The sequence below is a fragment of the Oryzias latipes genome, chromosome 6, assembly GCF_002234675.1.
Source record: "Oryzias latipes chromosome 6, ASM223467v1".
In the NCBI taxonomy this organism is placed as follows: Eukaryota; Metazoa; Chordata; class Actinopteri; order Beloniformes; family Adrianichthyidae; genus Oryzias; species Oryzias latipes.
The window spans coordinates 20,143,873-20,167,684 of NC_019864.2; the positions used below are offsets into that span (position 1 = coordinate 20,143,873).

Genomic DNA, 23,812 nt, shown 5'->3' on the forward strand with positions numbered 1-23,812 from the left:
CATGCATTTATACTCCATGAGTTCCTCTCCTTACAAGTCTTAGCGTTCCTGCACTGCCTATCTCCAGAATGCCAGTAGTTATCATTTATGAGCATGAATTAAAAGTGTATTCCACGGTTAACCTTTGCAAATTTACAGCTCGGAGCAGTAGGAGCAACTTAAGTTGGATTCGTTACGTTACGTACGCAATGGGTATGTGTAGCACGTTCAAGAACGCACTAAATAGACATTTTTGAACACGCATATGGTGTTCACAAAGTCTGTCACTACTCTATATGAATGCATGTACTCACAAATGAAACAGGCTTGGTCCAAAATGTCAAAGCGGTGCAAATCCTGCAAATGTGGTTCCAGGGTTTTTCTTTTACAGCTCTATTCCAATATATGAAAGACATTGCCTATGTTCAAATTCCTTCCCTACTCCCTAACTACTTAAAAGCTATATAGTACAAGATTATCCATTTCTCCGGATTTTAAAAGCAATTTGGACACCCTGCTCACTGCTTTTTTTTTAAACTGCAAATGTGGCATCACAGATTTCACAAATTGAAAACCTAATCAATACGAGCAATTTTGTGTGATCTGATGATGAAAATATTGATACTTTTTAAAAAAAAACAATACATTTGAGCACCTTTTTTTCCTAAAATTGTTTAAACGCAGTGCATTGTGGTCTATATTCCCCGATCTAGTAAGCATCGATGCACACTGGTTTTTCGCAGAGACTTCTGGGAAATTTCTATGCTACTGAATTTTGGAATTGTAGATTCGGACAGCACTACAAAATGGTAAACAAAACTATATAGTGCACTAAGTGGTGGGTAGTAAAAGAATTCGGACACAGCCCTAGTGTGATATAAACGGTTGGCACTTCCACCTATACGTCTCTACCAAATCCAATCTCGGATTGGTCGACTACCGGTGGTTCATTTCTGGGCAAACATTTATTGCCGCGCATTTTTTACGTAGATCCTAAAAACTGATTTAAAAACTTTTTTAGCAACGCGTTAACACAAACATTCTGAATGCAGAAGCCCAAAACGTGTTCGGTGTGAACTTATTGGAAGAGGTCATTTGAACGCCCGTTTCCAAGCCCTGTGTGAATGTAGTATTAAAGTAACAGTAATCACGTGGAAGCACTCAGTTTAACAAACGGTGTGTAAATGCATCAGGAGACCCGTGACTGTTCGAAAGAGCTGAAGTGAGGACGGATGAGAGGTTGTTCCTGTCCACCTCCCACAAGAGGCTAGGGTTCAAAGGTCGCTGGCGCTCTGGGTCTGTTCAGCTGGGAAAAGGTCAGGAGGAGAACAGAACTGGGAAAAATGATGGAGAGAGATGCCTGTGAGAAATAAAGAGGCTGACAGAGACATTGAACAGAGGCAGAGGTGGACAGGATGGGTTCAATGTGAAGTAAAGCTGAAAAAATATGGAATTTGCATAGAGAAGGCGTGAGGTTATACTAATTTTAGATTATGTTTGTGTAGATCAATTAATTTAATAAGATTTTGAATCACTGTTGTTTATCATGTTTGTAAAAATACAAAGAGGTTTAAAAACAGGGTCTTTCTCTGTTGCAATTATCAACTCACAACCCATCACTCCAAGTACTGAAAAGCCTAAAATCCACTTGCTGTAGAGCTGATTGAACATATGATGGGAGAATCAATCTTTCATTTCCCATTGTAGCCTGAAATGTTTGCCTGCATGCATGTTAATGTGGTCAGTTCCTCCCTGCTAACTCACATCCTGTTTTTTGCAGCAGGCCCAGACAGACTTCAGTTTGACCCTGCCTTTCTGTTTCTTTCCCTTTGTAAGTCTAGTTAGATGGGACAAAATGGGGGGGTACATTCCAGTGGCAATTTCCACACAAACAAGCTGTCTCTATGGGCGTCTCACCAATCTCCTCCATCCCCCTTCTTCCCTGTTTCTTTGCTCTCATTGAGTCACTGCCCATCCACTGTAAACCCCGATCCTCCCTCCCACCCTTCTTTTTTCCAATCAGCCCTCTGCACTGCATGGCGTTTACGCTGCCACCCCCACCCAATGCACTGCCACTGTTACATAAGCTCCCAGTCATAGATCCAGGCCATATTGCCATTGTTTAGCCGTTCTGCATGTCTGTGAAGGCCTCAGCACCCAAAGCCAAGGCTTAATGAGACTGCCACAAAGACCCATTGATGAGAGGCCCAATGTTAGACACGATGACCCCAGCCAAGTGCACCCAGAACTGTTCATCAGCTGCCTCGGGCTCCCCCTCAACACAAAGATGCCCACTGTGGACAGAGATCTAAAAAGGGCAGAGAAAAAAGAGAGGGACAAGACAGAAAGGAAAAAAACGATGGGAGCAAAAGATTCACAAAATGCTTGATCCAAAGATACAAAAAAAAAAGGAAAATGCAGACATATGACTTCCTCAATCAGATGCTTGTCTGACTGTAGTTGTGGCCTCATAGCTTCATATCTGCTTCACTCTTCCTCCTGTCTGCATCCCAGCAGGAATGGTGCGATCCACCCTCCATACTCCTGCTGCCAGGGAGGTGTCTTCATCTCAGTCATGGATCATAACTTTGATCTAAGGAGGGAACCACGATGCTCCAGTCTGTTACGGATTCGCATGAGATGTCAAAGGTCGCTCAGGACAACCCAAATCTTTGAGGGAGCTCTGATTGAAACATAACAAGTCCTTGGAGCAAAGCCTGAAGGAGATTTGGATTACAGCAGAACAGTTGGAAATGTTCTCACCTGGAAAATGAACGTGCAACGTAGATACAATCAGAAAGTTTAGAGTTTTGCTTTAATAACTTTCTGTTGTTACAAGTCGTCGCATTATTTTTGTTATTATTTTTTTGTTTTATTTTACGAGGCCAGTGTCTCTCGAACCTTTCAACCATGACTCTTGCCGCTCGACTCGAGGACTTGGAAGTGACCCTGGAACACATGCTTATGGATGTTTTTGTAAGTGAACCCACATTTCATTTAACGTCACCTTTTATCCTCTTGCTCCCTTCCCTCAGAGTTTCAGCTGATTTCCATATGCAATGATTCTCTTCCGCTTTTTTTAATTGCAATCAGAGACCAGAGGCCAACGTATGTTTATGCCTCTTCCAGATGCTCTCTCTTTAATTAGCGGTGAATAGAAAAAAGGTCTTCCTGATTAACTATGAATTTTTTTTGCAGAAGGAGAATTGGTGAATAATTATAGCTTAGGATGTCTTATATATGATATATGAGTCAGCATAGGGATGTTTATTATATTTAGCCTACTGGACTTATGAAATCTCAAGTATTTTTGTGTCTGATTACTACTGGAAAAAGTGAAATCAAAGAAAAGGGGGGTGCAAAAATAATTAAATCAGGAATGAAAGAGGAATATGAATAGAGGATGGATAATCATGTTTCATTTGCCCGTAATGCTTGGTTAGAGGTAAATTATTGAGGCCTCTGTGGATTTCAAAGCATTTTGGCAGTGGCAACAATGAACTCCTCTGCACTGCATCCCGCATATGCGCACACATATAGATGCGCAAACACCCCCCCCCCCCCCCCCACATTTACTTGCAGAAACAGATGCAGATAGAGGAGTACGCAGTCCACCTCTTCACAGACACACACGACTGGAAACACCAGAATCCCTGAGTGCTTTGATGTGCCAGCTGCTGTAATAAGTTTGGTCGTTAAGCTGCCGTTTCCCTGTAACATTGTTTACAGGCACTGGCATCTGTTGGAGCCATCAGTAATCTGCCTTTTTCTGAGATGTACTGTCCTGCCGATGAACACCATCAGCATTCAATCCAACGCTGCAGGCGTCAGTGAAACTGATGTATGCAGAGGTTTGATGGCAGAATCCATCCCCCCATTTTGGAGATCTGGCCGTTTTTATAGGTGCCATAGATGATTTATGATTGAAATAGTATTAGATTAGTGTCTGTGGTTACAAAAAAGGATTTGGATTATTCATGCACGGCAAAACCCAGGAGTCCGAAAAATGTTCCTGTCCTCTTTTTTCCGTCAAAAATTCTATTTAGATTTGTTTTGCTGTTCTGCTGGAAGAAGGCAAAAAAACAGGGATTTCTGGTCCACTTTAACAACTTAGATGAGAAATATTTAAATTGCCTGGACCCTCTCCGTTCTGTTGGATGGGCTTCAGATTAAATACAAAAAAAATAAAAAAGCAAAAACACACAACCATGAGCTGAGAAAAAAACTTGATCGGATGACAAGACAAAAAGTTACAGAAGAGGATTAGGGCTATGGAAAAAAGAGAAAAAAAATGCATAGAAAATTCAGACTTTAATCTCAAAATTCTGACTTTAATCTCAGAATAATTACTTCTTTCTCAGAATTCTGACTTTAATCTCAGAATAATTTTTTCTCAGCATTCAGATTTTTTTCTAAGAATTCTGACTTTAATCTCAGAATTCTGACTTTTTAATTAATCTCAGAATTCTTACTTTACTCTAAAAATCAGAATTCTGAGATTAAAGTCATAATTTTCGATGCCCTTTTTTTCTTTCATCCTTGGCCCTAATCCTATTCCGTAAAAAGTAAAACTTCTTTGAAAGCTTTTTTTGTTAGAGAACATCTTTTTATTTGCATTCAAAAACACAACTAATATGCACTGTTATGTGTCACGTATGTGTCATTTCAGCTAGTCTAAATATATATAGTTAAGACAGTTAGACTGGAATCATTAAAGTGATATTAAGGGTTCTTAGAATAATGGCAGCAGTTTTCCATCCTCCAGTAGAGCCCTATCCACACTGCTGATTCGCTTCAAGCAGCCGTAGAGTGTAAGGCTATTACCAAAGGCGTAGAGCTGTTTTCATTAGCACAGCAGCGAATATAAATGATTCAGGAAAGCTGAGGGCATCAGGAGAAATGAAGCTTCTTTATGGCTCCAGTAACAACAAGAAAAGCAGGTCACTACTCCATTGCCCTGATAGAAATGTAAAGTCAATGCAATGTCATCAACACTTTAAAGATTTATCTGGTCAAGCTTAAAACACCAATCAGAACATTTTTAAAAATGTCCCACCTTGTGTTTTATTAAAACTTGAAGTAATGAACCCCTTTAATGAGAATCAAACAAAGACATGGTAAACATCTGCTGATTGGCTTACATCAATTGGTTGCTGTAAATTGTTAGTCTGTCATGGCACTTCACCTCTTGCCAAAGCTTCATCGTATTGTTCTGCTGATATGCAGTGCTATAGCACATTGCGGAGGCGCTGGCAGCCTCTCTGTCAGAGGATACCTCCTCATGGTCTTGCACAAAAGCTGGCAGTCACATCAGGAAATGAAGCTGCATGATTAAAAATACATTCAGCCTTGTGTAGTTTAATTGAATCTCCTCCTTGCACACCCAACAAACGTCATCATCTCCCTCTTGGTTCATTGATGAAGGCCTACAGGCACAGCTTAGCATCCCTTCTCTTCCTCCTCCTCCTCCTTAGAAATCTTTTTTTTACTCCCCCATCCTCCTCTTATCTTCTCTTGCAGAAAAACCTCAGCTGGATGGATTCTTCCAACTGCAGCTGTGCAGCGCTGCTTTGGTTTGCCACATTATGTCCTCTCTTTCTAGCAGCCTTGAAGCACTAGGTTGTATCCTTTGGGGAGAGAGGCTGACACAGAGGACTTGTGGTCTCTAAGGCCTTTAGACAGTCTGCCAGAAGCACAAACACTGTAACACAGAGATACCCAGAGCTCTGCTCACAATTATAATGCACATTACTGGGTGCATACATTCAATATTGCACTCTTCTTTTTTTAACAATAATACTGTTGATGGGGAGACTCCAACAGCCATTATTGACTGGATGTATTATCTGAAAATACTCTGTTATGCAATGAGTGTGCTCCAGGCTAATGAGCCCTTTGCCCTTTTAACTTTGCTTTTCCATCAACCATGTTTCTTTTCATTTTTCTCTGACATTTTCTAAATATCAGTTGTCATTTTGCCTGCATCGATCTGATCTTGTTATTATTTAGTGTGCAACTGGGGGTCACAGCTTATGAGGTCAAAATTTTATCTGGAACTCAGCAGGTCTTCAAATTAGGCACGTCCATTATTAGATTAACTCCACATGACATATAAGCAGGGTAGGGAAAAAAAACAGCAAGTCAATGAATACTTAGCGACATCATTCAATCATATCCATATATCATATTTGTGTTGTTCATATGCTGATACTGACATGCTAAATGTAGATATTCTAAACATATAACAAGGTTTCTTTACTTTATAACTTTTATTTCAAGTCAAGATTTTTTTGTTAGACAATCTAAAAAAACATTTTTGCAGCTTGCAGCACATTTACATTAAATTAAGGACAAAAATTCCTTACTGCTCCTTTTGTAACATTCATATAATTTTTTAGAGTTTGTCAAGAATTCACATGGAATAAATTTTTTTTTATTCATATTTGGTTTATCGTCACCTTCATCCAAGACCCAGCCATATCCAACCTTGAGCTGTATGTAAGGAAGATGTTCTTATTGCCAGCAATACATTAAAAAGTAAATAAATACATTGTTGTCTTAATAAAACTTCCTTTGTGACAAGTTTTATCATTGTAAATTACTTTTCTTTCAGCAATTTTTGCTGTCATCCACTCAGTTGTTTTTGTCTAAATCTTTCCAAATATTACAAACGAACAAGCTTGTTCCATTGGCTCAATAGACAATGTATTGTAGCTGTTTTACATAATCCAAGAACTTCTGACTTTCTTCTATTGTGCTCTCATTGTGCTGTAAAATGGAATATTGTTGACTGAATTTAAGACTATTGGATTCCATTTTTATTTGAATAACTACTGGTAATAGCTCAGACAGCATGCCCAAATTCAGAGGACTTTCACTGTGATATTAGCATCATACCATTTTAATCCCAGTCCTGACATTTGTCTCCATTGTCAGTGTTGCTGATTTTGGTTTTAATCCTAAAAGTATCACATTTTTAAGTTGTCTGCATTTCAACCACTGGAGGAAACTTTTTCAAGTTTACAATAATGCAATCTGTGCTTTTAGTTGGCATTTGCCATGTGCTTATTGCCCTTTTTTTAATCATATTAGTCATTTTATTCTTAGGTTTTTGCTTAACTCTTGCTTAATTTTGTGTAGGGGGGGGGGGTATTTTAGGTTTCAGCATTTGTTATCTTGTAATTTTTTGTGTAATCTTTTTTCACTTTCTATATACAGTAGCTTACTTCACTTAAGTCCTACATCAGCCACACAATGGTGACATTTATCTTCTCTCCCCCGCATCCCTGTGATGGCTTTGTCATTAAGTAAATGCTACAAAATTGTATTATTAACTTGCCAAACACATTTAATATGATATAAGGCGGTGCATTAGGATAATAGCAACAAGAGACCTATTATGCCTTTCTCAGAGGCTTCATGGGATTTGTTTAAAAGACCTATATTTGATGTTAAGGCAGTGAAAACAGGTTGAGTTATAGTACATGGTAAAATTGCTTAGGTTTACTTGTATATTTTATTTATATATTTTATTTATATATGTATTTCCTGAATGGAAATTGTGGCTGCATGGTGGCGCAGTGGTCAGCGCTCTTGCCTCACAGCAAGAAGGCCCCCGGTTCAAGTCCTGGCGGGGGGACATGAAAAACACATCATCAATGGGGGACCTTTCTTTTTTTTTTTTTTTTTTTTTTTTTTTTTTTTTTTTTTTTTAACTTGTCCTGTCCAACAGCTAGGCAAACAGATGAGAGCTGAGGGCCTCTTGTGTTGGACATATTTTATTTTAACAAGAGGGGTTATTCATCTTCAGACAAACCAAAGGTATGTCTGAATAAACCCCTTTTGTAATTGAGGCCAAACTTTATTAATTTCAATCATGTTTGAAAATCTTTGGTGTTGGACCGGACGGAAAAGGAAAGAGGGGAAGAAGAGAGAGGGACGTTAGAGAGAGGGGGGGGTAGGAGGGTGATAATAGGAGGGGAAGGGGGGTAAGAACATGAAGCAGCATAGAGCAGACAGGTTTACTGGTTGTTTATCGTTACGGTACGGTTCAAATGTAGTACAAAAAGGGCGGGGCCTGTTCACACACACTCAAATATTATCAACACACCTGCTAGCCGCAAAAATGTCCACATGTCAACATGCACACAAAACAGATAGTGTTCACGAACGCATACCTATGCCTTTAAACCAACTAGTGTGAAATCTTTCATTCATTCAATCATGCAAACTATTAGTGCAAAGGTGAGCTAACACCTGTGCTCAGGTGAGTGTTTATGTTCTTCTAAAATGGATGGTGGAATGTGAAAAGAAGGAGGAGGAGCGCCCAGCCACCCCCACACCCATACCCCCGCCGCAGCAGCAGCGGCAGCCGGAGCCCCCCCAACGCCACACGGGAACAGGCAGGGAACAACCGCCCCCCGGGCGACCAAGACCGCCACCCAGGCCAGGGCCAGCAGGACCGCCGCGAGGCCCCCAGAGCCAGAGAGCAGGGAGGAGCAGAGGGAAAGAGAGCGCCGCCCCAGCCCAGCCAGGAAAGCAGCCCCCCGCCGCGCCGGAAGAGCCCAACGCAGGGCCCCACCGGAGAGGGACGCCCACAGCCCCAGACGAGCACCCCACCACCACCCAGGAGTTCCGGGCATCCCCCCGACCCCAGGTACGAGCCAGGACCCCCCAAGGGAGACCCGCTCCGCACTCCAGGCAGCCACCCACCCGGCCCACGGTTGGTCCAGGTAGGAGCAAGGCAGGGGCCCGCCGCCCCCGCCCAGGAGGGGGGAACCCCGGGGAAAAAAGGGCGGCCCACAAGGGATGTTATAAATATGGCCCGACCAGGCTCGGCCATGTTGGAAGTTTGGCGGGGCCCAGCGCCCAGGGGCAAGGACCAGGACCCACCCCCCAGGGACACGAACACCCCCGGCTCAGGTGTAATATGAACCCCCCCACCGTGCGGAGAGAGCACTGCCGGGCCCAGGGAGCCGGCACCCAAGGGACACGGCCGCCATCGCCAAGGGGCCCGCACCCCCCACCAGGTAAGGGGTAGGGGACAGATGGACCCAGGTCCCACCTTCCTTGTAAAATGTGTGTGCGTGTATGGGTGTTTGAGAGGGTGTTTGTGTGCATGTGTGTGTGTTTATGTTTGAATGTATATATTGAAGGGGGAGGGGTGTGTGTACTAAGGGGGGTGCAGTTAAAATTGGCGAGTAGGGCACTAAGGGGACATCTCCTGATTACTCACAGTGATGTCCCCTCACCCTCCACACCAAGGGGCCCTAAATGTCTAAGGTGCGGTTAAAATTGGCGGGTATGGTGCCAGGAGGACATCTGCTGCTTGCTTGCAGTGATGTCCAAGCACCCCCCCTACCAAGGACCCTACATGTCTAAGGTGCAAATAAAACCGAAAGAGGGGGGGCCCACTCCATACGGCAACCATAGGAGGGGGGCCACTCCCAAGTAGCCCCCCCCCAAGGCGCATCGCAGGCTAGACCCCCCCACCCAATGGGGGACCTTTCTGTGTGGAGTTTGCATGTTCTCCCCGTGCATGCGTGGGTTTTCTCCGGGATCTCCGGCTTCCTCCCACCGTCCAAAAACATGCTACATAGGTTGATTGGCAACTCTAAATTGTCCATAGGTGTGAGTGTGAGAGTGAATGGATGTGTGATTGAGGATATTCCATCCTGCGACAGACTGGCGACCAGTCCAGGGTATCCCTTGCCTACGCCCAAGTGGCCGGGATAGGCTCCGGCAACCCCGTGACCCCGAAAGGGAATAAACGGTTAAGAAGATGAATGAATGGAAATTGGAAATATTGGAAATATTTGTTGTCAGTGTCTCAAAGCGGCTGGTTTCAACTGCAGCAGGTTTTATTAGCACAGCTAAAAGTCCACAGAACTAAATCAGGGTCAGGCAAGCAGGGGTCGATATCGATGACAGCTTCAGAGAAGAAACCAGAGTAGTCAGGATCCAGGTGAGATTTGGGGCAGGCAGCAGGTAAAAGGAGTCAGAGACAAAGCAGGGTCAGGAAATCAGAAGATCAGGTCAGGAAATGACGCTTGGTAATGCAGACAGAGTGGCACAAACAATGCTTCACACTGAGTGAGGCTCAGTACAGTGCTTGAGTATACTGTGAGTGATTGTCAATGAAAGTCAAGTGTGTGGCATCCAGAAAATGTGCGCCGGGGTTGCTGGGAGTGCACGGAGAACTCTGACGGTTCCCGCTGGTGACCAGAGGGGGAGACAGAGCTCTGACTCCTGACAGTCATTTTAAGCAATCATATCCATCTCATTTGCTTGCCCTGGTAATTTTTCTGATTATGAGGTCACAACTAAAAAGAGGAAGAGGCAATTATCATAAATTCAATACAGAATTTGTGTGCACATCGATGTCCATAGAACATCTATCATTCATCCTACAGTTTCCATTGCAATTTTCAGATCGTGCTGTCAGCTGCATTGAGGTTTTTCACAATCTTTGGTGAATAATTCAGAAGTCATGAATTTCATTTAGAGGGGTAAAATGCCCTTCTGGTAGTGCATTCAAACCTGCAGCTACTCTTTAGATGGATGATTGGTTCATCTAAATGATACATTTTTACACTATTTGGCCACAGATGTAATAGCAATGTATAAATCTGGATGTAGCATGAACTTTAATGTTTCTTTTAAGGCATTGCCTAACTTATCAAAGTTATTACTTTGTAGCAGACATTCAGTCCAGCTCAATTCCCTTAATATCAATGTCTGAAATGTTAATCATTCTGACAGACACGTAGGCAGATCCAATAAATTGCATTACACATACAGGCAAAACAGGGCAGGCTGAGCAGATGTGAGCCAAATCCGACCTGGACAACCTGTCCCAGAGTTCCTCCAAATCTCCTTAAATTACAAATCTGCCCTATTTTTCACAGCCAGTCACACAAATGTCCCTGTTCCCTCAAAAGAAAAAAGAAAAACCTTCATAGGCTTTCTGCTGTTTTTCTACTAATGTGGACTTGTTTCCCAAGCCTTCCCTAAAGAGGTGTAGCTGAGGGGATGATGAATTCAGGGGATGCTGCCCTGTAGAGAAGTCATTATAATTTGTTCTGGCGTGGTGAAGAGAGAAATCCCATTTTTTTCAGCCCATCGCAAGAGGGATAGAGACATTACAAGTACAGAGGTACCAACAAAAGGACACAAGGAGAAATAGATTAAATTACACTGGTAAAGTGCGACACCTGAAGAAGACAAAATGCAGGAATAGTCCCTATAGCAGGGAAAAATGCTTTGTCGTTTCCTATTCAGATTTGTTGGCTAAAAGCACTTTTGAAAGAACAATAGAAGTTTGCTTCCCCGCAAAATGTATCTAACTTTTGGAAGACCAATAAACTGGAGCCTTTCCCAGGTTGCATTGAGAAAAAATCAGGGAACAATAGATAATTCATCACAGGCCCACACATAGACAGATAACAAAACACAGCCATGTTCACACCTGTGGTCAATTTAGACTCACCAGGTAGTCTAACAGGCTTTTTTCAGGAAAAAGGATTAAGCTTTGAGAACCACACAAGTAGAGAAAATTTGGAAACGTTTAAAACTGTGAAATAACTAAATTAGATGCAACTGTAAAGACATTTGAAATTTTTCAAGTGTACTTATCAAATAAACTTGTTAAAGTCCCACCTCAATCATCTTTTGAACTATTATAAAAGCATTGCCAGTCTTTTTTTTTAATTCTGATTATGCTGTTTTGCCAAAATCTAAAAACAGAGAATGCATCCACAGGGAGCTTGTGGCCTGCCGTTTGTAGCACCTACATCTGTGCTACAAGCTTTTTCCAATGGCATTTTTCCGTCTGCTCCTGATTCCCAACATTTAAATAAAGAAATATGAAAGGCAATTTTTTGCCCACTTTTCCTTGTGTGTGTGTTCTCCGTCATCAGATAAATGCCACAAGATCATGTTGAAAAAACACCAAAAACATGACTTCCCTTGGAATGGGTCCTTAACTATCTTAATAATTTTGTTTGAGGACTTAATAGTTAATAAATGCAAAGAAAATTCTTGAAGAAACAGTTGCCCACTCGTTTGCATAAAGCAGATTCTAGTGTGTACCATGTTTCATGATTATTCAGAGTTCATTTTTGACCAATGGTTTCTTACTGAGTGCTTTTTCTTGTAACTGTTTTCTCATTAAAGAAACAAAACCTTTATTTTCCCTTTTGTACAATAATGCCACAAGTGTTCCAAATTGTCCTTTGCATTGCTGCTGCATGTAATGCAATACTGTAATGCAATTTTTTGGAGTCTTGAAACACAAACATTCAGCCCCCTCTTTCCATGCTCGTAACAGGGAGAGAGTCCAACCACAGGGCAACTCCATAAACATACACTCCCCCATATTCATACACAATGAAACACACACACACAGAGGCAGCGAGAAGCTGGACCATCGAGATGAGTCACACAGCCGTGGGCAGAAGCTGGCTGAGTTATCTGGTTAGATTAATGCAGATCAATGTAGATGCCGTACTTTTAAAGGGCACTGCTAGTTACGCAAATCCATTGCAGAATTTAAACTCTACAGGCAAAGCTTTGTTTCCCTCATTAGCATCCCTAATAATTCTCTTTTCATTCTCTTTTATCTACAGCCTTTTTTTAGAAGCATGTGTTAATAGTTTTGGTTCAAATTAAGGACAAATGTTCCAGCACAGTTCATGTTGGGTTCTCCCAGGTTTTTGCTGCGTTTCTTTTACTCATGCCTTGATACATGAGACGGTATTCCATTTATTTTCCTCTTTCTTCTAGCTTTTTTTGGTTTAGTTTTTTTAGTGTGTGTTGGCTAAATTTAGTTTGCAGAGGCAAATCCAAAGACAACAAGAACCACGATGCAGTATGTTATTTAGTTTTCTTCCTTTTAAAGGTCTTCACATCATTAAAATTGTGAAATGTTAGTATGGAAATGTAATCATTCAATTAGAAGACTGTTTTGTTTGTACTTGTCAACAGTTCAAACAAGATCCTTTCTCAGGAGTTTTGCCTACTGAAACAGAGGCAGAGATTCAAGCATCACATTTCCTTATAGAACCCACTGGTCCTGTTCCAAAGCAGAAATGATCACGTTTCTTGGTTCCTTTTCTCGGTTTCTCTAACGTGTTGTGTCCTGCATGAGTACTGACCACTCTTATAAATAGCCTGATGATATTTCAGATGTGGACCACAGTTACTCATTCATAGAAATGGGCCATGCCTCTGAATATAAAAGTATTACTTCAAGATTACTTTCTCAAGTATGGATATCTCTCCACCTTAATACAGTGTGTCTACCTTTGACACATCCCCACAGTTATCACCTAAACGGTCATTATATGAATAAGATAATTATGAGGGATGAAGAGGCTTGTGTGACTGCATAATTTGGTTGGTGTAATTCTGATACTATCCTGTGTGATTCTGTAGCAGTGAGCAAAAGGGTTTCTACTTTGAAATTGAAACTCAAACTTTTCTATGAACTTCCCTATCATCTCCAGGTGCTCATGACACAACCCATATTTCCAGTTTTTGTATCTTTTGTATTAATATGTAAGTCTGTAAACTGATATGTACACAGTATATGTATATTCCACCATCTGTTATCCCTGGTGAGCTTGAAACAAATGAAGAAAATAGACGAGTGCACAATTCATTCATTTATTCATCCTCTACCGTTTATTCCCTATCAGGGTCACGGGGCTGCCGGAGCCTATCACGGCCACTTGTGGGTGAAGGCAGGGGCACCCTGGACAGGTCGCCAGTCTGTCACAGTGAGTGCATAATATGAAAGACAATCAAATCAAATCATGATTCAAATTTCCAACAGAATTACTTCTAGTAGTTCTACAGGCTAAAGTACGCCCTCACAGTAGTCTATAAAGCGTACGTGTGTGTGCATTTATACCCTTTCACTTAAGTTAATCAGCTGACAGTTGAGTAAGAAAGCACAATGGCAAACCCAGCTCAGCATTGAGTGATGATTGGAATATGACAGTAAGTCATTAGGCACAGCTATAGCTCATGAGTCCAATAGCTTTAATGTATATGTAAAGACCACAGTGGGTCCTGCAGAAGACTGACTCAGCTGGACAAGAAAGCTCCAGCTCACCTCAGCTCTCAACCCCCGCAGTTGCCATATTTTAACCCCAGTTTTGCGTAGAGAAAAATGACTGTACTAATTACAGCACCCTTTTCAACGCTGGGATAAGCAAGACAACAATTATTTTCATGCATGAGCAATGTTGATGCTTAAGTGTGGGTCTGGGTGCATGTGGGATTTCAAAGATCATTTCAAAAACTAGATGGCAAAATATCCCATTTTCCTTTGGAGATTTCCCCCCATGTTATTCCCCATAAGATTATTTTAGATTGGGGCCATGAGGGCTGTAAACTAGGGGGGCAGGCTTACTCTGTGGCAACATGCCCGGCCATTACACAGAGGAATTTCAAACGAACTCCCGCTGCTCTGCAGAAACTATGTCCTAGATAATGACAGTTTTTTTTTCTTTTGGCTAAAAACTGCGTAATTGTGATGAAAAAAAAAAACATTGGGAACACTTTTACAACAGATCAAAAAATGATTGGAATGTGAGAATATTGTACTTTTTTTTCTCTTCAATCAAAACATCATTATTTTTTGTAATAACACACCAAACATTCAAAAATATCTAATTTAACGGAATACAGTGTATTTTACTTTGAAAATCTACACCCCATTGCTGCTTATGAGCCCCAAGCCCATACGTTAATAAAAGCAGTAATGTGGCATTAATCTAGTGACCTGGTTAAGCCTCCTTCTGAAGGAAGTGAGTCTTTGAGGGAGGAAGGGGGAGCTCGCGGGAGGATAGGGGGAGACAAAGCGCGGCTGCTCTGCCTCGCTCTCACGCGCTCATTCACCTCACTCGCAGCTGATGGAGCGGACCTGCGTGGAGCAGCAGAATGGGCAGCCTTTGGACACGGAGGGAAACTCAAACTGAGAGCCTCACATAGAACCGCGTGAAGAGTCCCGCGCGCGCGGAAAGCCCTAGCTTCTCGTACCTACCCTTCGCAAAACACACGCGCGCGCGCGGAAAGCCCGCGTGCCACACGGCTGTCAGGCTGGACGGCACGGCGAGGACGCCCACTTTACACATTCATGCTCAAAGACCCACAGAGACTGTGGAGGGCACCATGGTGGTCCAGGGAGCGGTGACGCCCGGGAGGACCCGCCGGCTGATGCTGAAGCTGCCGGTGGGCACTCTGCGGAGAAACAGCGGAGAAAGGGTAAGGATAAATCCTCCCCCATTCACTCTCCCTTCTTAAACTTTTGTCTCCGTGTCAGTAGTGGCAGTGTTCCGTCACGCCGTTGTGTGTGTGCGCGTGAGATTTAAAGGGGTCCTTTGCTAATCCAGGAAGCCGCATTAGATGTGAGTTGGTGGAAGGCAAGTCAAGAGCAAAGCCTTTAATCTGTACAGTGGACAATGCTGTGTTCTCTCCCTGACAGTCTGTCAATCTTTGCAACTGTCACTACTGTCTGCAACCAGCCTCCATCAAGGTTATGGAGGAGTCTCGGCTCTCTTTGACTACAGCTGCTTGTTACTGTCAGTGCAATTATCATGACTTGTGATATGAGATTGTCTCCTTTTATCAACCTAAACCACACATCGCCTCAAATTCAACTTGATAATATGAAGTGCTGCATTTGTTCTTCTTACTGGATAGAAATCCCTTATGGTTTTTTTTGTTTTTGCAAGGCACCAGAGCTGGAGTGTTCTTGTTTTTTACATTTTTTTTAGGTGGGTGTGGAGTCTGGGGTTAGAAATAATAGTTCCAGTTAAAGCTCAGACTTGGAATGTGTGTTGCAAAGTCAGTCTTTATATCATTTGTGAAGACAGGCTGGAACATGCCGTTAAAATAATCTGTTCATGCTCTTCAGTAAACTTGCTTACACCAAAAGGAGAGTTAAGTTCATTGTATTAAAAAAAAGAAAGAAAGAAAAAACAACAACAAAGAGATGAAAAGAATAGGTATGCAGCTGCTCCTATGTATGCGTGCTTCCCCTGAACCATTCATTGTGCGGAGCTTGTCAGCCCTCTTTCATGTTGTAAATACATAGGTATTAAGTGAGTCAGACTTAAGTAGAGTGCGTGTCCAGGTGATGAAGATTCTTCTAAACTGTATACTTTCAAATCACAAGGTGCCTGCAGAGATGAAATGTCTGTTTTAGGGGCTTCCACAAAGTCTTTTCAGATACTCTGTGTGTTTGTTGTAAACATCAACACAGAGGATCTATCCAAACTCTGGTTTGCTTTGCTGAAACAACCGTTTACTCTCATGATCTCTGTTGAAGACTTCAAAAGAATGAAGCCGTTCAACAATGGCGTTTTACCAGATTCTTTTTCCTTCTGGTCTTGCTATGCAGAGACTTAAAACTGATTGACAAACTGATTTGACTGCATCTGGCTGACTGTCACGATTGCCCTTGATTAGGGGGGGGGGGCTGGGTTTTTTTGGGGGGGGGAATAGCTGCAGCTGGAGTCAACAATGCATCAAGAAAAGTCACACTGATTTCTTCATGGAGAAAAAGCACATTTTCATAGGAAAAGAGGAATGCTTCTATCTCCTGATTGCACTTCCCTTCTCCAGCCGTTTTTATTTGAAACCATGTCCCTGTGGGCAGATTGAGGGGTAGCCTCAATCTCAATCATTGTTTTTTTTTTAAAAATTACCCATAACCCATTAATGCCTGGCTTTAATTCCAATTACATAAACAAATAATAGAATAGAATAGATCTTTATTTGTCATTGTCACAGGTACAATGAAATCATCAGTGTGTTTTTCAAGGTGATGCTAAATTAAGTTAAATCCTGGAGTAAATGGTGCGTTGCAAATTAGCAACATACAGCCTAAAGGGGTTAAAAAGTAAATGGGCATCAGCTGGCTGCGTAAGATTATGAATCCACATGTTTATTGTCAAAATTCCCTCATTAATAATTTTAATAAGAGACATTTTAACCTTATTTCTTTTGCTAGTTCTCAAACAGAGCAGTGATATACGGATTTGTTCATCTTCAGCAGACACTGTGTACTTTCTCAGTTAAAAAATGCTTTTGCTTCACAGCTGTGGCTTTGTCCTGCTCTGACTTGTCACATCAGATAACTCACTGCATTCACATCATTACCTTATGAAACTGAATTAGCTGCACTGTAAGTCTCAGAGAGCAACAGCTTATAAAACCTACCGTACATGTATTGACAGAAAAATCTACCTAGAAGCAGCTGACTGAGCAGGCTGGCTGGCTTCAGAGGAAATATATATGGCTGCAAGCTTAGATAAAGCTCAAAACATTTTTACATCGAATAAAAAACCCCGTCCTTCAGCATTTTTCCTGTGAACCTGCATGGATGCAAGGCAGCTCATCCCTTCTGGCAAACGTTTCTCCCCCATTTCTTTTAACCATCAGCCTTAACAGCTTGTTGAATGAATATTTTAAACCAGATCCTTCAGATTACTTTTTATCTGCCATCTAATTAAGATAGATTGCCTCGTAACGCAATTGATGTGTTGTTGAATGAGTAGAATGTATAGGAGAAAGCTACTGTACATGTGTTCATGCTAATTTGATCAATTAACTACTAGAAAAACTTTATTAGCTTCCTTATTTTCAGTTTTTCCAAACTTTTGTGTTATTGTTTTTTTTTTAGTCATGCCTCTATGATTTTAAAAACACACAACGTCACAACAACATGGGATGTAAGAGTGTTTACATCATACCTCGATAAAGATGAATTGCAGCTAGTAGTAACAGTTAAAAACCACTTCCATTGAAGGGGTGTTTTTTGTTTAGATCACTATTGTGAGCAGGCTAAATAAGGATTATCCCCACCCAATTTTTAATCCCGGTATCATGTTTAGATGCTTAGCCTTTTTCGCTCAAATTAAGTACACAACAAAACAAACAAAGAGGGGACTGGCATGTAGGTTTGCATATGTTTTTGTGCTTGTCTGCCTGATGGATGGTTTACTTTTCCACAGAAACATGTTGTTGTCTGGGGCTCTGCGGAGGAAGGAGGGGGGGGGAGCCCCAAAAGTGGGAGGGGTGGATCACTGTCTGAGGGTGACACAAACAAATGCACACATCCTGAAAACATACAATCATTACAGACAAAAGTGTGAAGCTAATTTACCGCTATACGCCTGAAAGCTGCAAGCAGCCAGGCGAGAGATGTGGCACGAATACTGATCAATCTCTTTTCACCTTTAAACTTTTCGTCTGGACCAATCACAGAGAAGGTCAGCGCTGGACTCCAGCAATCTCAGGTCAAGTTGATACCTAATGTTGATCTAATTGTCTTGACGTTAGTCTCAACTCATTGAAGCTGCTCCAAAGTTGATGTAGCAACCAACAGAAAAGAAAGAAGAAAAAAAACACACCCGACAGCCAACATAACTTCTTGTTTAATTCATAAATAATCCCTTTGTTGTCTAGTTGCCTCTCCAGCTTTTATTTTCCCCGCTTGAGTATTGATTCTGTGGGATTTCAACATGCCTGCAGGACTGTAGGTGAGAACTTTGGTCAGTCAGTCCAATTAAAGAGACCAAAGAAAAGCAGGAGTGATTCCAAAGCAAAGATATAACATACAGCTAAGGGTTCCTTGAGGTCTTGCTCCGTACCCAATATGGCATAAAAGGGGACCCCCCTATTCTCCCCAGGGCAGCTCAGAAGGAAGAATGTTATTGAGAAAGGGAGGAAAAGGGGGAGGAGACTCCCTCCCTCTCTTCTTCACCCGCTTTCTTTCATCATCCCATGTTATATTTTTTTCCCCCTTCTTTTATTCCCCGTCCAGAGTCAGCCCGCACACACTATAAGCACATGACGCAGCTGCGTACAGGTTCAAAGTGAATCCAAACGCAGCACGATCAAATGAGCCAATGATCACCCATTGACTGAGGGTGACGGCTGATAATGTGCTCTCTCTATGGAGACAGACTGTTAGCGGGGTAGCTATGGTGAAGAGTGAACTCTGGTGTCCACTGCCAAAACATCCCCGTCGGATGAGGAGATGAACAAGCTCGCATCTCTCTGTGCGTCCCCCATTTTACTGGCGTCTTCACGCAGAGTTCCGAATGATTTCTTTTTTTCTCGCTGCATTTCTGTTCTCTGAAATGACAGCATGGGATCTTCTGAAGGGGGGGCAGAGCAGAGGAAAAGAGGAGTGTGGGTTGATGGAAACAAGCATGAATTCCATCTCCCTTCAAACAGGATGTGGAGACCCCAAAATATTCCTTAAATATCCCAGCACAGTCTGTGCCCTTTGTTACACATTGATAGCGCGTCTCTGTGAGAACGAAGGCACTGTCTGTGACTCACCCATATGAAGGGGTTTATTCATAGTTTGTGTGTGTGTGTTACACAAGACATCTGCAAGACATCTTTTAGGAAGAGCTCAAAGGAAAAAAATAAAATAAAGTTAAGACTGTTAAAGCGTGTGTGATTGTGGGTGGTGTATGAGTGACAATGAGAGGCAGAGTGGAAAAGGGTTAGAAAGAGATGCAGTCTGGTTTTCCCGTGGGTGCACTGCAGCAACATGGTAATCCTCATTAATATTTATCTGCCATGCAAAGTGGAGAGACTGATTAGCCTGTGAGTGTGTGTGAGAGCACATGTGTGTCCGTGCTTTCCTTAAGTGAGCGCCCTTTTGTGCAAGCGTGCATTGTATTAGAGCTTAAAACACATGAACTAGGTCAACTTTAGTACTTGAGAGATGAACCAGTCCTAACACTTCAAAGGTTTTATGTCATCAAAGGTGCTTTTTATTGTTTTGTTTTTTTTACCGCACATGCATTATTTTAGTTTAAATTATTCCACCCATGGGAGCAGGGATGCTCCTGGCGCACACACGTATTCTTACACAGATGCATAGGGGGCCCCCTGTTGACACCCCCCCTCTCCAAAGGCATCACATTACGTCATTGATTTTTCTGCTTGCACCTCTAATACAATCACATTAAACTAGAGTGAGTCGAATTGAATTTTTGTCTTGCGCATGTGTCACTCGCAATCTCTCCTCCAGTAACACAGGTAGCTGTTTATTGGAAGACAAACCCTTTGAAAAGGTTTTCAGAAGTCAAAGACATGAAAGAAAAAGTGCAGAGCGGCTCTGAGGCAGTTGCACTTTCTGATCTATTTTGCTCACCATTGTTTCAGCGAGTTGGCAGATGAGAGCGCCTCAGCTGGGATCGTTCATGTGATTTTATTAGTGCAGGTGACCCATTTCCCTCCACTGCTTTCCCCTGATTCCAACTGTGACTTGCGAGCACTCTAGAATGCCATGCCTGAGTGAGGATCAGAGAGCGGGAGGAAAACGGAGAGATTGAGAGGCTGAGATGTGAGGGGAAGGAGCAGTGGAAGGCAGAGATAGAGAGGAGAGGAAGGGTAGGTGGGAGAAAATGACAGAGTCAAAGTCTGATCCTTATTCTACTGCGACTAAGATGACCTTTACGGATGTGATGGCAGATTTAAGGTTTATACAGAAGACCCATCAAAATAGAGAAGACATCTTTAAATTACCGATTAACTAATAGATCATTTAACTGTCGGCTTCATGTGTCCACTAAAAGTCAGTGTCCTGTCCTCTATTGTTACTATGGCAATAGCTGAGTGACGCTCCAGGCATGTCTGTTTACATCACAGTGACTGTTTGCCCTTTCCCAGGACTTAGCAGGACACTGCAAACACTCAGAATCATGGGAACAGTCCACCATCATCCCTAATATTGCCTTGCTTTTTACCAGGGCAAATATTTCCACAGCCTATAAAATACAGTGCCCCGGGGATGAGGAGGAGGTGGGACATCTTCAGTCAAACCCTGTTTCATTTTTGACACGTATGAATACCATACATTCCTCAATAGTTTCTTAACACATCAGGGACCGCAACAGGAAACTGTGAGATGGGGAAATTTGTACCAATTTAGTAGGGCTGTCATAAAAAATTCCCAAAAAAATCATTGATGCTTATTTGGTATTGTCGACGCATCGTTTTCTTCCCCCTTTTTTTTAGTCATTTGGTTTTCATGAATGCATATACAGCCAGTGGTGTTAACATTGGACAAGCGCCAGACACGCAGGTGGCAACAGGGAGAAGATTCTTCTTCTTTTACTGTTTATTAGCTCTCATCCGCATCTGCAATCGAAAGAGGCTCAGTGTGCAAAGTCAAAACGTTTTGTTGTCACTGCTCCTATAAATGTCCGTCATGGAGTCATACTAATCCGACCGGACATTAGCAGTACCAAACATGACACAAACCTCCACAGACAAAATACCAGCACCATCACCTTTTGTTAATTTCCCATTCCTTTACGTAAACAATAATCATTGGCTAATCGGCTTATCGAAAAAATAATCGTTTACTACTGAAATAATCGTTAGTGACAGCCCTAAAATAAAGGGCATCATTCAAAATATCAGATGATAAAGAAAAATACATCTTCATTTATAAGTCAAATAAGTCTTACCTATTTGTAACTGTACCTTGTATTCTTTACAGCTGATAGAACTACACACAGTTGAAAAAAGCCTTACAGGCACCATGTTCACTTAATCATACCAACTTTAGCTTAGGAATAAAGGAATAATCCTTTAATTTTGACAAACCGTACCATGAATCTGAAAATTGCACATTCAACCTGCCCACTTTTTATAATACAGATTTTAAAAAAATATTAGGAGCATGATTATCGGTACATAGTGCCTTATCCCAAAACTGACACTAATAAGACATTTTACTCTGTGCTTGAAAAGTATCTAACTTAATACCCAGCTCTAGTTTTGTGACAAATGGGCACTAAAACACTGAAGTGCAGAGTTATTATTGATCATTCTGGTGAAAGATAGAGAATAAAATATATTATAAAAGTTAATAGCTCTTTTTTTATAATCAGATTTTTTTAATCCCAGAAAGATTGAGTTTTAAATACTTTATGTTTACATTCAGGAAATGTCAAATGTTTAGCATTCAATCCTTCATTAAAGTCACATGGGGGGGGTTGTTGAAGAACCCAATCCACAGAGATGAGGAGGCAGGAGGTTCTAAGTCAAACAAAGTCTTTAATCCTTGAAAAAAACAAAAACCAGCAAAGAGCAGGCAAGCAAAACTAACAGACTAGAACTCAAGATACAAACAGGGAAACAAGATGTTAGGACCAGCACAGGAGGAAGGCAAAGACAGGACTTAAATACACACAGAACAGACAAGACACAGGTGAGAACCATCAGGACAGATTGGGACCAGGAAGTAAAACTAGAACTAACAAAACGGGAACCCTTGAAAATAAAACAGAAAACAGAAACTCGAAAAATGACAGGACAAAAATAGAACAAAGAAAAGAACCCCAAACCATGACAGTTTATGTGTGTTAACAGGTCAGAGTTGAAAACAAATGAGCAACAGTGTCTTGGCACAGCTTGTAAATGAGCTTTTTTAGAATTATTTTGACACTGATAGAGTATTGCATGCAGGGCTAATACTGACTTTCTTTTCTATTTTTACTTCCAAGTATTTGCTGGGTCAAATTGCGACACTCCAGGCTTGGAAAACTGAAAGCAAAAATGTGTCCTTTTTTTCCACAATCTTTCCAGCTCAGTATAACATTAACATGCTCCTTCATTTCAACAGTAGATGGGATCATTTTTGTTCAGGTCAGGTTCTGAAATTCAGTCTTTTTTCAGTTAAAACAGAAATGTCTGTCATGTGATATAAAACGTAAACAGACAGTGTGCAGATGCTTGCTCAGCATGTAAGCGCACCTCGCTCACCTGGAAAAATGACACCATGAGACAGAAATTGAGAGGAGCTGCCACTTTCAACTGAGTCGCCATTTCACTTTAAAGCAACCTCCTATCAGAGAAACTGCGACATGGGCTGCACTTCCTTAATGGGAATGTTTGCATTTGTGGCTTTCAGACTAGCGGTTGTGCAAAACTAGAAAAAAGTGATTAAGAGGAGGAGGAACAGGACAGACTCAGCAAAGACCACAAGGTGTAAGGGACGGCCATAGGAGGACTCTCTGAGTCTAACGTCGAGGACGTCAGACTGGTAAATTCCAAGAGGAGAAAGCTCTGACTGAAGCTAAAGGACAAGATGACCTGTCTGTCTGATATGTACCTCCTGAGATGACCTCTACCAGAGCTACGCAAAATGAAGAAGATGCAAAAAAGGAAAATATTCCATTTCATTAGTTTGCAAAAGAAAACTGGATGTCCTATTGAGTTAGACTTTGTCTGATGGTCACAGTGTTAAAGAAGTCATGGATACTGTCTTGATGGGTTTAGATGAGGCAGTCGGCACTCGACAAAGTCTGCTGTGGACTCTCACCTCCTCAGCCATTCAACGACTGTGTGTGCACACCAGGAACCTTTCTGCGTCTCTGCATTTAAGACACACACACAGATGTGTTACAAGGCCTCTTTACCAGGTAGGTTGTGGTCTAGATCAACTAGTGTGCTGTGGTACCCTGGTGTACTGTGAGAGATTGTCAGGTGTGCCGGGAAATTGTTAATACAGACTAGAGTTTCTTCTCTTTTTTTTATATTTTGGGTTGGTGGTGTTTGCTTTTTATCAAGGAAAGCGTGTACCATGGCTCAAAAAAAGGTTGAAAAACGCTGGTCTAGATAAACATTTGAAAAGGCATTGTAGATGTGACTGTTCATTTTAATTTTATAAAAACTTATAGCCGGTAGAAGACAAAGCATAAATGAAAGTTTAAACTTTGACTACTTACTGTACCTTGCCTTGTAATAAAAGGTAAAATAATGTTCTCTATGCCAGGTAAAGAAATAGGTA

The 23,812-nt window shown here is 41.7% G+C and overlaps 1 protein-coding gene across 6 annotated transcripts in view; it reads left to right on the forward strand.

Moving 5' to 3' along the window:
• frmd4a (FERM domain containing 4A) overlaps window positions 1-23,812 on the forward strand; it is an 83,855-nt gene that overhangs the window by 14,068 nt on the left and 45,975 nt on the right. For 3 of the 6 annotated variants that reach the window (XM_011476216.3, XM_011476217.3, XM_011476221.3), the window contains exon 1: window positions 14,861-15,249. The exons of 1 other annotated variant lie outside the window; for it this stretch is intronic. In XM_011476216.3, coding sequence (XP_011474518.1) covers window positions 15,157-15,249 — 93 coding nt within the window. In that variant the 5' untranslated portion in view covers window positions 14,861-15,156. Of the gene's footprint in view, window positions 1-2,416; window positions 2,956-14,859; window positions 15,250-23,812 lie in introns of those variants that run through there. 2 more of the 6 variants (XM_011476218.3, XM_011476224.3) reach the window with 2 other exon arrangements.